General features: G+C 43.5%; 1 protein-coding gene across 3 annotated transcripts in view; it reads right to left on the bottom strand.

Moving 5' to 3' along the window:
• Positions 1–13,338, bottom strand: part of DYM (dymeclin) — a 326,106-nt gene that overhangs the window by 274,221 nt on the left and 38,547 nt on the right. For all 3 annotated transcript variants that reach the window (XM_075932691.2, XM_075932685.2, XM_075932689.2), the window contains exons 4-6: positions 10,437–10,489; positions 8,576–8,669; positions 1,331–1,464 (exon numbers count right to left, since the gene is read on the bottom strand). In XM_075932691.2, coding sequence (XP_075788806.1) covers positions 1,331–1,464; positions 8,576–8,669; positions 10,437–10,489 — 281 coding nt within the window. The remainder of the gene's footprint in view (positions 1–1,330; positions 1,465–8,575; positions 8,670–10,436; positions 10,490–13,338) is intronic.

Genomic DNA, 13,338 nt, shown 5'->3' with positions numbered 1-13,338 from the left:
GCCATGTGCCCGGGGCCGGCACCCCCTCCAAGCGCTGCACACCCAGAGCGCGGGTGGCCAATCCGCAGCACTCCCGGGGCCGGCGCTCACTGTGCGCCATGCACCCGGGGCCAGCTCCGGCACCATGCATGTACCATGTGCCTGGGGCCAGGCCAGCCCCAAGCACTTGGCGGGTTCACACAAATGCCCCCGCAGGCGCCATGGCGCCCGCAAGCACCATGTTGGTGACCACTGGTTTATTGTAAGTGGGCATTTCTTGTTTAATGTATCAGCTATGTGACCTCATTCTCAGAGATTACTCATCACAGTTTAAAGACATTAAACCATTTCAACATGTAGCTCTTAATCTTTTGGCACCAGAAGTCTGGTTTCCCCAGAGCAAAAGCAGGTGCCAAGGAGTTAAATAGATTTTAATGAATGGTTTTCACTAGTCTTATGCACAAAATTATTATGCACTCACAACACAAGCTCTTGCCTGGAATGACTGTTTGAAGGAAGCTCATATTCAGATGCTTGTGGGTTCTTTTTTCCACAGTCCCCCTTCTTCTCCTCCGCCCTCTCCCCACACACACACACACACAATCAATTAGAATTCTGACAATAGCTAGCCATGCTGAAGTAAAGTAACTGGTTTTATGCAATAAGCCACATATGATTAGAACCTTAAATACCTATAAGACCAGAGTGTCTATCCCTAGAGGCTTTCCTTCCAAGTCCTATAATTTCTACTGAGCTTGTAATCTTGATGGAGATCATGGCGTATCAGCACAGGCATAAAGGGACAAAGATTTGTTAGTGCCATCCAAACCAGTTCGTGCACAAAAAGCCTGCAGTGTAGACGTAGCCTTAGGGAACACAATCATCAGGAGTCGAAATCAAACCCATGTGTTTTATATAAAAGTTCAAAGCTTTCTCAGGCAAACCTAAGCTGCCAGGCATCCTGAAAGACATTTCTCTCTGATTCCCCTCATCCCTCCTCTTCTCCTTTACTATGCTTGGAACCTTATTCTCTGATGAGATGCTATATTTTGGGATTGGGCTCTTGAAGCACAAATATGGATGGTGATGTCTTCTGTAGATAGCTTTTATCTACAATGGGCTCAAAGGTAGGCCCATATTGAGTGCTCAGGCTCTCCTCGGGTTCAAAGTTTATCCAGCTGTTTTTTTCTATGGGTGATGAACATAAGGGTAAGCATAATTACTTTACTATTTCAAATTTTAAAGTGGCATTTGGGATCTTGAAGGTGGACTGGGTGCTGTAATAAAAGTTTTTCAACAAATTCACATACATGGGGAATTGTTTGTTTGCTCAAAGATATTCAACACCTACCATATGAGCCTGGTATTCTCTCCTCATAAGTAAAATGAAGTTGCAGTTCCTCTTCTGACATCTGACATATGAACACTTTTAGCAAACAGCAAATAATGAACAATGCATTATGGGCCTGCCAAATAAAAAGATGGCTAAAAGGGGAACAGAAAAGTAAACAAGAGTCAATAATGTTTTACTTATTAATGTTCAGCAATAGTCATGAATAAGCATGTATAATAGTGAATAGAAAAGTCCCTGTAGCCCATATGAGGCTCAAGTGACTGAAGTATAGACACTCAACAGCAAGGAAAATATATTTAAACCCTGTTTTTTTCCAAGAGGAAACAACATATACCATTATTAGTACTACTATTAAAAACATCATAGTTACTCTTCAGGAAATTGACAAGCTGGCTTATTAGCCTTTTAAATCAGTACACAACAGAGGTCCTCAGTCTTTGGGACATCCCCTGCCACCAGGTCGCGAAAGAATGTTTGGGAGGGCATAACTGAAGCTCAGGCCAGCCCCTTCTAGGGTGGGGGGGGTGGAGAGGGGGAGTCCAAGGCCCTGGCTACCAGCCCTGTGTCCAGGGTACTGGCTGCCAACTGGTGCCCCTAGCCGGGCTCTGATCCCACTTTCACCTCCAGCTAAGGCCCCAACATTGACCCCCCTTACTCTTGTCTACATCTCCCAATCCCGAAGTCGTGGCTCCTCTCCTGGGCTCAACTCCAGGTGATAGGGTACAGACAGGAGGGTAAGGAATAAAAAATTTGGAATCCATTGTTAAATACTATAATGGCAAATCTTCTCAAATAGACTGAGAATTCTAGACATCTTCGCTATCTGCATGCAACTTTTTTCAATTTTTCCCCTTTATATGTACAAATACTCCTCAGATTGCTCTCAAAGTAAAGATGCATTGTGGATTTCAAGAGCAAAAGTAGTGAGTCCAGTTACTCTTCACAGCTTTCTCCCCAGATTTCTGGGAATGAAGGCAATCCAGCAGGGAACTGCATTATGTCGCTCTGGTCCTTTTGTGCACCAGCGGGGGATCCCAATCAACAACAATATATGCAGCTCTTGCTGAAGTCACACTATCTAGTGTGCACAGCCACAAAGATGATTTTTTTCCTCTGGACAGGAGAGATTGTTTCAATGGACCCCTAATTTAAGGTGGCCTCAAAATATCTACCATCTCCTATTTCTCCTCCTCCTCCTATCAGAAGAGAAATTTCCAAGAAAAAAATTTTGGGGGGAAAATTTCATGGAAAATTATACATCTGAAGGTACAGCCACTTAAGTTTCCTCACCCTTCCCCCCCAAACACACAGGAAGAGAAAAGGATATTAAAATACATTTAGATTAGCTTAAAAAAGCTTTGTCAGCTGGTTTATAATATGCCTGAAAGAATGCATTTAAGTTGAAAATATATATATAAAAAAACCTTTCAAAAGACAATCTTTCTGAAAGTGCACCGAAAGAATAAAAATAAAGTTTTCAGCTACCAATATAGGAGAAAGATTGGATGGCTAAGTACAATTCAAGGTAGTTACTAACTGTTAGCCATCCAATCTTTCTTCTAAATTGGTAGCTGATGCCCACCCGAAAGGCTGCTGTACTCTGCCGACGTATCGCATGATGGAAAGAAGCTGAGGATGAACCGATGGTGGTAGGGCCTGAACCTCCACCCTGCGCCTGCTTGGAACGGGATCTGACCCGTCTGCTCCAGCCTTACATCGCACACCAATCCTTCCTGTCAAAGGTAGGGGCCCGGGCAGAGAGAGGTGCATCCTGGAGGTGAATGCCTGGCTGCAAGGATGGTGTCGCCAGGAGGGCTTTGGCTTCCTTGACCACGGGGTGCTCTTCCAGGAAGGACTGCTTGGCAGAGATGGAGTTCACCTTTCCAGGAGTGGGAAGGCCTTGTTTGGACACAGACTGGCTAGCCTTGTGAGGAGGGCTTTAAACTAGGTTTCACGGGGACAGGTGAGCAAAGCCCACAGGTAAGTGCTGCATGTGCGGGACTGGGAGATGGGTTGGAAATGGGGGAGGACTACGGCCTATAATGGCAAGGAGAAAGGAGGGTCAGGGCACAACAGGGAGGCAAGATCAAATCAGTATCTTAGATGCCTATATACAAATGCGAGAAGTATGAGTAATAAGCAGGAAGAACTGGAATTGCTAACAAATAAATACAACTATGATATCATTGGTATTACAGAAACCTGGTGGGATGGGACGCATGATTGGAATGTTGGTATGGAAGGGTACGGCTTGCTCAGGAAGGACAGACAGGGAAAAAAGGGAGGAGGGGTGCCTTGTATATTAAAAATATACACACTTGGACTGAAGTGGAGATGAACGTAGGAGATAGCTATGTAGAGAGTCTCTGGGTTAAGCTAAAAGGGGTAAAAAATGAGGGTGATGTCATGCTAGGAGTCTACTACAGGCCACCTAGCCAGGTGGAAGAGGTGGATGAGGCCTTTTTTAAACAATTAACAAAACTATCCAAAGCCCAAGATTTGGTGGTGATAGGGGACTTCAACTATCCAGACTTATGTTGGGAAACTAACACAGTGGGGCACAGGCTATCCAATAAGTTTCTGGACTGCATTGGAGACAACTTTGTTTCAGAAGGTTGAAAAAGCTACCAGAGGAGAAGCTGTTCTGGATTTGATTTTAACAAATAGGGAGGAACTAGTTGAGAACTTGAAAGTGGAAGACAGTATGGGGGACAGTGATCATGAAATAATAGAGTTCATGATCTTAAGGAAAGGTAGAAGGGAGACCAGCACAATTGAGGTAATGGATTTCAGGAAGGCAGATTTTGATAAGCTCAGAGAACTTGTAGGTAAGGTCCCATGGGAAGCAAGACTGAAGGGAAAAACAACTGAGGAGGGTTGGAAGTATTTCAAAGGGACGTTGTTAAGGTCCAAAAGCAAATAATTCCGCTGTGTAGGAAAGATAGAAAATATGGCAAAAGACCAGCTTGGCTTAACAAGGAGATCTTGCATGATCTCAAAATAAAAAAAGGAGTCCTATAAAAAATGGAAACTAGGACAAATAACACAGGATGAATATAGGCAAGCAACACGGGAATGCAGGGGCAAGATTAGAAAGGCAAAGGCACAAAATGAGATCGAACTAGCTACAGGCATAAAGGGAAACAAGAAGACCTTTTATAAATACATTAGAAGCAAGAGGAAGACCAAGGACAAGGTAGGCCCACTGCTCAGTGAGGAGGGAGAAGCAGTAACAGGAAACTTAGAAATGGTGGAGATGCTCAATGACTTCTTTGTTTCGGTCTTCACCGAGAAGTCTGGAGGTGTGCCTAACGTAGTGAATACAAGCAGAGAGAGGGTAAGTTTAGAAGATAGGATACACAAAGAACAAGTTAAAAATCACTTAGGAAAGTTAGATGTCAGCAAGTCACCAGGTCCTGATGAAATGCATCCCAGGATACTCAAGGAGCTGATAGAGGAGGTATCTGAGCCTTTAGCTATGATCTTTGAAAAATCATGGCAGACAGGGGAGATTCCAGAAGACTGGAAAGGGGCAAATATTGTGCCCATTTATAAAAGGGGGAATAAGAACAACCCAGGAAACTACAGACCGGTCAGTTTAACGTCTGTCCCAGGGAAGATAATGGAGCAGGTAATTAAGGAAATCATATGCAAACACTTGGAAGGTAAGAAAGTGATAGGGAATAGCCAGCATGGGTTTGTGAAGAACAAGTCATGCCAAACTAATCTGATAGCTTTCTTTGATAGGATAACGAGCCTTGTGGATAAGGGAGAAGTGGTGGATGTCATATACCTAGACTTTAGTAAGGCATTTGATACGGTCTCGCATGATATTCTTATTGATAAACTAGGCAAATATAACTTAGATAGGGCCACGATAAGGTGGGTGCATAATTGGCTGGATAACCGTAGTCAGAGAGCTGTTGTTAACGGTGCTAAATCCTGCTGGAAAGGGATAACAAGTGGAGTTCCGCAAGGGTCTGTTTTGGGACCCGTACTGTTCAATAGCTTCATCAATGATGTAGATATTGGGATAGAGAGTACGCTTATTAAGTTTGCAGATGATACCAAACTGGGTGGGGTTGCAACTTCTTTGGAGGATAGGGACATAATTCAAAATGACCTTAGCAAGTTAGAGAAATGGTCTGAGGTAAACAGGATGAAGTTTAATAAAGAGAAATGCAAAGTGCTCCACTTAGGAAGGAACAATCAGTTCCAGACATACAAGATGGGAAGCGACTGTCTAGGAAGGAGCATGGCGGAAAGGAATCTAGGGGTCATAGTGGACCACAAGTTGAATATGAGTCAACAGTGTGACGCTGCTACAAAAAAAGCAAATATGATTCTAGGTTGTATCAACAGGTGTGTTGTAAGCAAAACTTGTGAAGTCATTCTGCCACTCTACTCTGCACTAGTTAGGCCTCAGCTGGAGTACTGTGTCCAGTTCTGGGCGCCACATTTCAAGAAAGATGTGGAGAAATTGGAAAGGGTACAGAGAAGAGCGACAAGAATGATTTAAGGTCTAGAGAACAAGACCTATGAAGCCAGACTTCATGAACTGGACTTGTTTAGTTTGGAAAAAAGAAGATGGGGGGAGGGGGAGGAGACATGATAGCGGTTTTCAAATATCTAAAAGGGTGTCACAAGGAGGAAGGAGAAAATTTGTTCCTCTTGGTTTCTGAGGACAGGACAAGGAGTAATGGGCTTAAAGTGCAGCAGGGGAGGTTTAGATTGGACATTAGGAAAAAATTCCTAACTGTCAGGGTGGTCAAATATTGGAATAAATTGCCAAGGGAGGTGGTGGAATCTCCCTCTCTGGAGATATTTAAGAACAGGTTAGAATCATAGAATCATAGAATAATAGGACTGGAAGGGACCTCGAGAGGTCATCGAGTCCAGCCCCCCGCCCTCAAGGCAGGATCAAGCTCCGTCTACACCATCCCTGACAGATGTCTATCTAACCTGTTCTTAAATATCTCCAGAGAGGGAGATTCCACCACCTCCCTTGGCAATTTATTCCAATATTTGACCACCCTGACAGTTAGGAATTTTTTCCTAATGTCCAATCTAAACCTCCCCTGCTGCACTTTAAGCCCATTACTCCTTGTCCTGTCCTCAGAAACCAAGAGGAACAAATTTTCTCCTTCCTCCTTGTGACACCCTTTTAGATATTTGAAAACCGCTATCATGTCTCCTCCCCCTCCCCCCATCTTCTTTTTTCCAAACTAAACAAGCCCAGTTCATGAAGTCTGGCTTCATAGGTCATGTTCTCTAGACCTTAAATCATTCTTGTCGCTCTTCTCTGTACCCTTTCCAATTTCTCCACATCTTTCTTGAAATGTGGCGCCCAGAACTGGACACAGTACTCCAGCTGAGGCCTAACTAGTGCAGAATAGAGCGGCAGAATGACTTCACGAGTTTTGCTTTCAACACACCTGTTGATACAACCTAGAATCATATTTGCTTTTTTTGCAACAGCATCACACTGTTGACTCATATTCAACTTGTGGTCCACTATGACCCCTAGATCCCTTTCCGCCATGCTCCTTCCTAGACAGTCGCTTCCCATCTTGTATGTATGGAACTGATTGTTCCTTCCTAAGTGGAGCACTTTACATTTCTCTTTATTAAACCTCATCCTGTTTACCTCTGACCATTTCTCTAACTTGCTAAGGTCATTTTGAATTATGTCCCTATCCTCCAAAGAAGTCGTAACCCCACCCAGTTTGGTATCATCTGCAAACTTAATAAGAGTACTCTCTATCCCAATATCTACATCATTGATGAAGATATTGAATAGTACGGGTCCCAAAACAGACCCTTGAGGAACTCCACTTGTTATCCCTGTCCAGCAGGATTTAGAACCGTTAACAACAACTCTTTGACTACGGTTATCCAGCCAATTATGCACCCACCTTATCGTGGCCCTATCTAAGTTATATTTGCCTAGTTTATCAATAAGAATATCATGCGAGACCGTATCAAATGCCTTACTAAAGTCTAGGTATATGACATCCACCGCTTCTCCCTTATCCACAAGGCTCGTTATCTTATCAAAGAACATCTGTCAGGGATGGTGTAGATGGAGCTTGGTCCTGCCATGAGGGCGGGGGGCTGGACTCGATTACCTCTCGAGGTCCCTTCCAGTCCTATGATTCTAATGCTGGGGTGATGGGCGCCCCCTCAGAGATGCTCCGCACCCTCTTGCCTCCGCCCATCACGTGGAGTGGCCATCCCTCTGATGGGCCAGGAGGCTGAGGGTTAACGCTCCAGGAAGTGAGTCTCAGGGGGAGGGGGGCAGCAGCCTGGCCCACGCAACCGCCCGCCCTCGGTCCTGTGGCTCTCCCTGTCAGGCTGGGGGGGGGGGGGGCGGAGAGGGGTCAACCACCCACCTGGGGTCCTGCAGCTCTCCCAGCAGCTCCTGCCGTCAGACCAGGGGGATAGCGGGAGCGGCAAGAAGTGGTGGCAGAACATGCCTGCCACGTCAGCCACAGCTGCAGCGCCTCCCTGTGAGTGGGGCCGCACGACATGGCACTGAGCCAGGCGGCAGAGTACACCTGCAGGAGTTGGTAGGGGCGGCCCCATTGGTGCAAGCGCAGGAGCAGCAAGTTGATAATCCCATGACAGACAGGCAAGAACAGTGGCCGCTTAATGGAAAGATTTTCTAATAAATGCTTATTTCGCAAAATAAAGCGGCCAGTAGCATGGCATCAGACCCACTATTACTATGGTTTAAGAAAAACATAAAATCCCTAGTCTATCAGTTATTCTCTTAAATTTTACTTATGTTCCAAAGAATTTTTAATCAGACTATAATCATAACAAAAGGAGTATTTGCACAGCATCTTATCGTCTGTCACGTACGCCCACAGAAAGCAATGGGATAACAGTGCTTTGGAGGGCAGAGTGAGAAGGGAAGAGATTAATCCAAATTACATAAACACACGTTTCTTTGCAACATTTAGACCCATTCACACAAATAAAGCAAATGGAAAATTTCTGTAATTCTGTGGTAGCACAGCTTTACATATTATGCTTCCTTCCCAATACTTGAAATTCATAAAATACTAGTTTCTTTTAAAGAGGAACAAATTTCAAAGAAACAAAACCTTTAGAGAATCTGAATTTTCACTGCGCCAATTAAGGTAGTTAAGCAGCAGCCACTGTTGCATTACCCAAAAGTAATCAACAAAATAAACATTTAAAACAAACGAAACAATCAACATTTTACTGCCAACTTACTTTTGACACTCTGCTGAAATTTTTAACTCTTTGGTTCTAGAAAGGAAGACTTTAATCAGTGCCCCAAGATTTCCTGTTCGAGGATTGTTCTCAACTAGATGAGGAATTGAAAAGATTATATTTCATTTGTAATTTAAACTATAATAATTAGTTTAAACACAGGACGAATAGAGTGGGAATAATTCAATAACACTCCATTGAAACATTTATATATTTTGTGATATTTAAACACACATGGCTATTCTTTTATAGGGCTTTTTTTTAAAACTGTCTATAAAGATTTGGGGGGGGGGGGGGGAACACACATTTCAACTACTGTAGGATTGTTCACTACACCATATTTTCAAATCAGATTTAAGACATTCCAAACAGTGGAAACACGCTGTTTCCTTCAGGAGACTATTCCACAGCTCAGTAGATCATACTGTCCGGAACCTGTGACTGATTTCACAGTAATGTTATTTCACTACTTCTACCTCCCCTGATTTGTCCCTGTATCATCTCACTCCATCAGCATTTTTACCCCTACAATTATTTTAGAAGTGTCTATACATAATGAACAGAGTTAACATCGAAAGTTAAAGCTTACAACATTCAAGGAAGCAAATTAAAATTCAGAATGAGAGGCAGGATATACTCTCATCTTCTAATTCAAGTGTCAATGGTGTCAAACTATAATCCATTTCTGCCCATGATACTGTATACCAGTGGTTCCCAACCTTTTTGGTACTAGGGACTGGCAAACCCATTCACAAACTTTAGGTGGACTGGTAATGTTTTATTTGCATATTTTCACATTCATTAAGCAAATGATAAATATACAAATAAAATGTTACCAGTCTACCAAAGGCCCAGCCCCCAAAGCCCACAGTGCCAGCCCTAACCCTGAGAGCCCTCCACTCCCCCGAGTCCTCTGCACCCAACCCCCCCAGTGCCAGCCGCCCACCCTCAGAACCCCCCAGTACCAGTCCCCCCTTCCCCAAACACCTGCTAGCCCACTGCCCCTTATAGCCCCACCACCACCAGATCCCCCCAGTACCATCCTCCTGTTTCCAGAGCTCCACTGAACCCCACCCTCCCCAATGCCAGTCCCCAGCCCCCAATAGTAGCCCCACCCCCAGAGTCCCCTAGTGCCAGCCCTGTCCCCACAGTGCCCCCCACTACTAGCTTAGCCTCCAGAGCCCCCCTACCACTAGCCCCGCCCCTGGAGCCCACTGTGCTGCATCCCACGTCATGGCAGCTCTGGGAGCTGGGGCACATCACCCAACACCTACCCTCCCACCATGGCTATTGGGAGAAGTGTGTCCTGCCCCACCTCTCAGCCAATCAGTGCCAGGCAGAGGCAGGGTCTCCTCCGGTCACTTCCCTGTACAGTAGGAGACTCCGCGCAGCCATCCCACTGCGTAGGGAAGAGCTCTTCCACAGCTGGAAGGAGACCTCGCCACTGCCCAGTGCTAGCTGGCTTCTGCAAACACGCGAGAGTGGTGTACCTCAGCCCCGGCCCCTAGAACGACCGCGGCCTGGTGGTTGGGAACCACTGCTATACCACTGATATTCTACAGACAAAAGGGCAATGCTTTAAAAGTAATTGAAAAGAAGTCTGTTTAATTACTAAAACAACTGTGCCCAAGTCACTTCCTTCTATTGGTCACACATAGACTAAGACGACCATGTTACATTTAAGCAGCACAGATTAGTAAAATGTGTTTTCATCTTATACTTGCGGGACAAATGTGATAAAATCTCACTGGTGAAATGCAGATGGGTGAAATCAAATCATTCAGACAGTTTTTGTGAACATTGATTTATCAGAAAAGTTGACAATACACAGAAATATCTGGAGACATCAAAAAAATCTCACCTAAAGATTTGCAGATTGAGATGGTGACCTCTTCCAACTGCTTTAATTCAGCACTGAAGAGAAAGAAAGAAAGCATTTAGTTATATGAGCAATAACAATCCCTGAGTCAATAGAGGCCTATGCTTGTAAAATAGAAAACCTGCATTCAAATAATGCACTATAGTGCAGTACTGTACTTCAATTCCTATGATGTCATTTTAATTTCTCCATTTATCTGGCTCACACAGATTGCATGCATTATTTGAAGTAGTGTGGCCACGCAATGGACAATAAACATCTCTCTCACTTGGTTAAACAATTCATATTTAAAGTAGCAGATCATGTCTATATCAAAAGCTTCACTTGTCCCATGCCCGTTTTGGAATTCAATTCAATGAAAATAAACATAGGACAGTTTCAATTTGTAGAAAAAGTTTGCTTTTGTACTAGAAATATCACTGCATCATTAATTGATATAAAAGAAGGAATGTAACCCTCTTCTGAAACTAAAAGTGTCTCCTTAAGCAAACATTTAATTTCATACTTAATACTGTACCCCAGTTTCAATAATTATTTCATAGGGTTACAACAGATGCAATTGTAAGTCGTGTATATGCCAAGAGGATAGGATTTTTACAAATTCACTAATCCCCAGATGACACATCTGTATCAAAAAAATCTACTTACAAAGATTTTATAGCAATAAAGTGGGAGGAAGAAGGATAGGAATCAACCTTAAAATAATCCCAACTATATGCACCCTATAAAGTACACATATACCACTATAAGTATTAAATATATAGACCTTCAAAGCATTGTACAAATCAACTAATCCCTATATAACTCTTGTAAAGTGGTCAAGTATTTGCGTTTGAGAAAAGAAAAAACACAAACAGCAGTTAAGCATCTTGCCCAAGACCACCTCCATACTGTTTCTATATTAAATACTAGAAAATTTACCCAGCTTTGCTCGGATCTTTAACTCAATTTTCACTCTTCCCCCCTCCCCCCCACCAATCAGTACTCTGGGGCTGGGGATGAGGGGTTCAGTATGCAGACTACTCTGGAAAAAGAGGACTACCTCACCCTCTTTCACCACGGCAACTTGAGGCCAGGTGATAAATGTGCTCCAGTGGGCACAGCCAGGGAAAGGATGCATGTCCCACAGCTGGGGCAAGACGAGGTTAGTCTGTCCCCTGTGCTTCCCAGCCAGAGTGAGGAATGCAGCAAATTCTGCGCTTTCCCTTTGCTCCCTGATGAAGGGGAATAGCCATCAACATCCCTTGTATGAATCAGGAGGAAGCCCCTCCTGTAACTCTAAGGGTGGGAGGATTGGGGCTCAGGCAGACTCAGAGGGAGGCAGGAACCCCCAGCTAAACCCTTTCACCTGCCGGGTGATTGTCTCTTTTTTGTTTGGTTTTATGAGAAGCAATACCATTCTGGGCACACTCTGTTTTCCTAGCACAACCAAACCCTTACCCTGTTTTAAGTTATAATGGGAAGCTGTACTCCGAATTTTGTGGTCCTAGCTTTTACCTTTTAGGAGTTCTTGAACAGACATACACATGCACAAACTCTCTCAAATACATAGCAGATTTAAGGATCTTATTTCTAGCCAACACTTACCAAGGAAAAACAAGGCTACTTGTCAATAGGTTGCAAATTTCCCATTTTCCAATTTAGTGTTATTAAACTGACAAACTCCATCAAAAAGAACAAATCTAAAATATTTCATTAAAGCTAATGTTAAAATTGTATGAACACACTTTCCTTAAGCTGAGTATTATACAACTGGGTTTAATGCTTAAATTATCCCAAAGTACAGTTTTAGGGTTAAAAGTAATAAAATACATATAGTATAGAAACTGCAATAACTCAAATTAAGGTTAATAGGTTTATTGATACAGTTTAGATACCAGACTCCAAATATTCAGGTACAACACTCATAAAAGGTTATAATGACAGCAGTTGTAAAAAAGATATACAGTAATGAGTATAGTCTTTCCCTTATTCATAGAGCATCTAGAATAGGTTAACTCTCAGTAAATACAATCCATCAGAGAAGAATTTCACTATAACATATATAAAGCCAGTAAGATTTTTGGGTGGGAAAATGCCTTCCTCACTTCCCGGCCCAGCTTGTTTGTTTTAAGAAACCAGATACGAGTTTTCTGACAAGCTGATGATCTGTGGGTAACTGCCTACTATCCCATCAAAAGAGCTGGTCATATTTTACCAAGTGCAACTATTCTGTCAGTTTGTCACCTTTTGCATACAAAGTAAAATGTCAAGTTGTGATATTTACCAAGCACTAAGCAGAGAGACTTAAGAGGCAGAGCTGAATCTAACAAGTAAAAAAAGACAGGTAAGAGGCTAGATTTGTTCCTTGTTCTGTTAGCAGCTCACTCAGATATCCTTGGGCAAGACACTTATCTTCTCAAGGCCAAATTCATTGTTGGTGTGATTCTAGTGATTGGAAGTTGTCATTTATAAAATGGGTGAGTGTTGTGGTCAGTCTTCCAGAATGGAAATGACGGTGTCACAAAAATCCTAAATCAGCAATTCTAAAACTTTAGCAACCCAGGGACTCCCATTTTGATTTAAAAATCTTCAGGGACCGCCAAGCTCTCCTGCTTAGCCCTTTCCCCGTTCCCTTCCCTGCCCCGTCCCACCCCTTCTCTGAGGCCCTGCTTCCCCCACTTATTCCATTCCCTCTCCCTTCTTCCTGTGTCTCTCCCCCATTCTCACTCATTTTTACCAAGCTAAGGAAATGCAGCGGGATGCAGATCCTTGGAGGAAGTTTGGATGCAGGAGGTGGTGTGGAGTACTGGCTCTTGGCTAGGGCCAGGGATTGGGATGCAGGAGGGAGTGAGGATGTGGAGGTTTAACCAGTAAGCCTCACCCTTACCAGGGGACTGCAGGC

Source organism: Pelodiscus sinensis, chromosome 6 (genome assembly GCF_052426305.1).
Source record: "Pelodiscus sinensis isolate ZL-2025 chromosome 6, ASM5242630v1, whole genome shotgun sequence".
Taxonomy (NCBI): Eukaryota; Metazoa; Chordata; order Testudines; family Trionychidae; genus Pelodiscus; species Pelodiscus sinensis.
The sequence above is the reverse complement of the archived record's forward strand: the minus strand, read 5'-3'. Positions and strand labels throughout refer to the sequence as shown.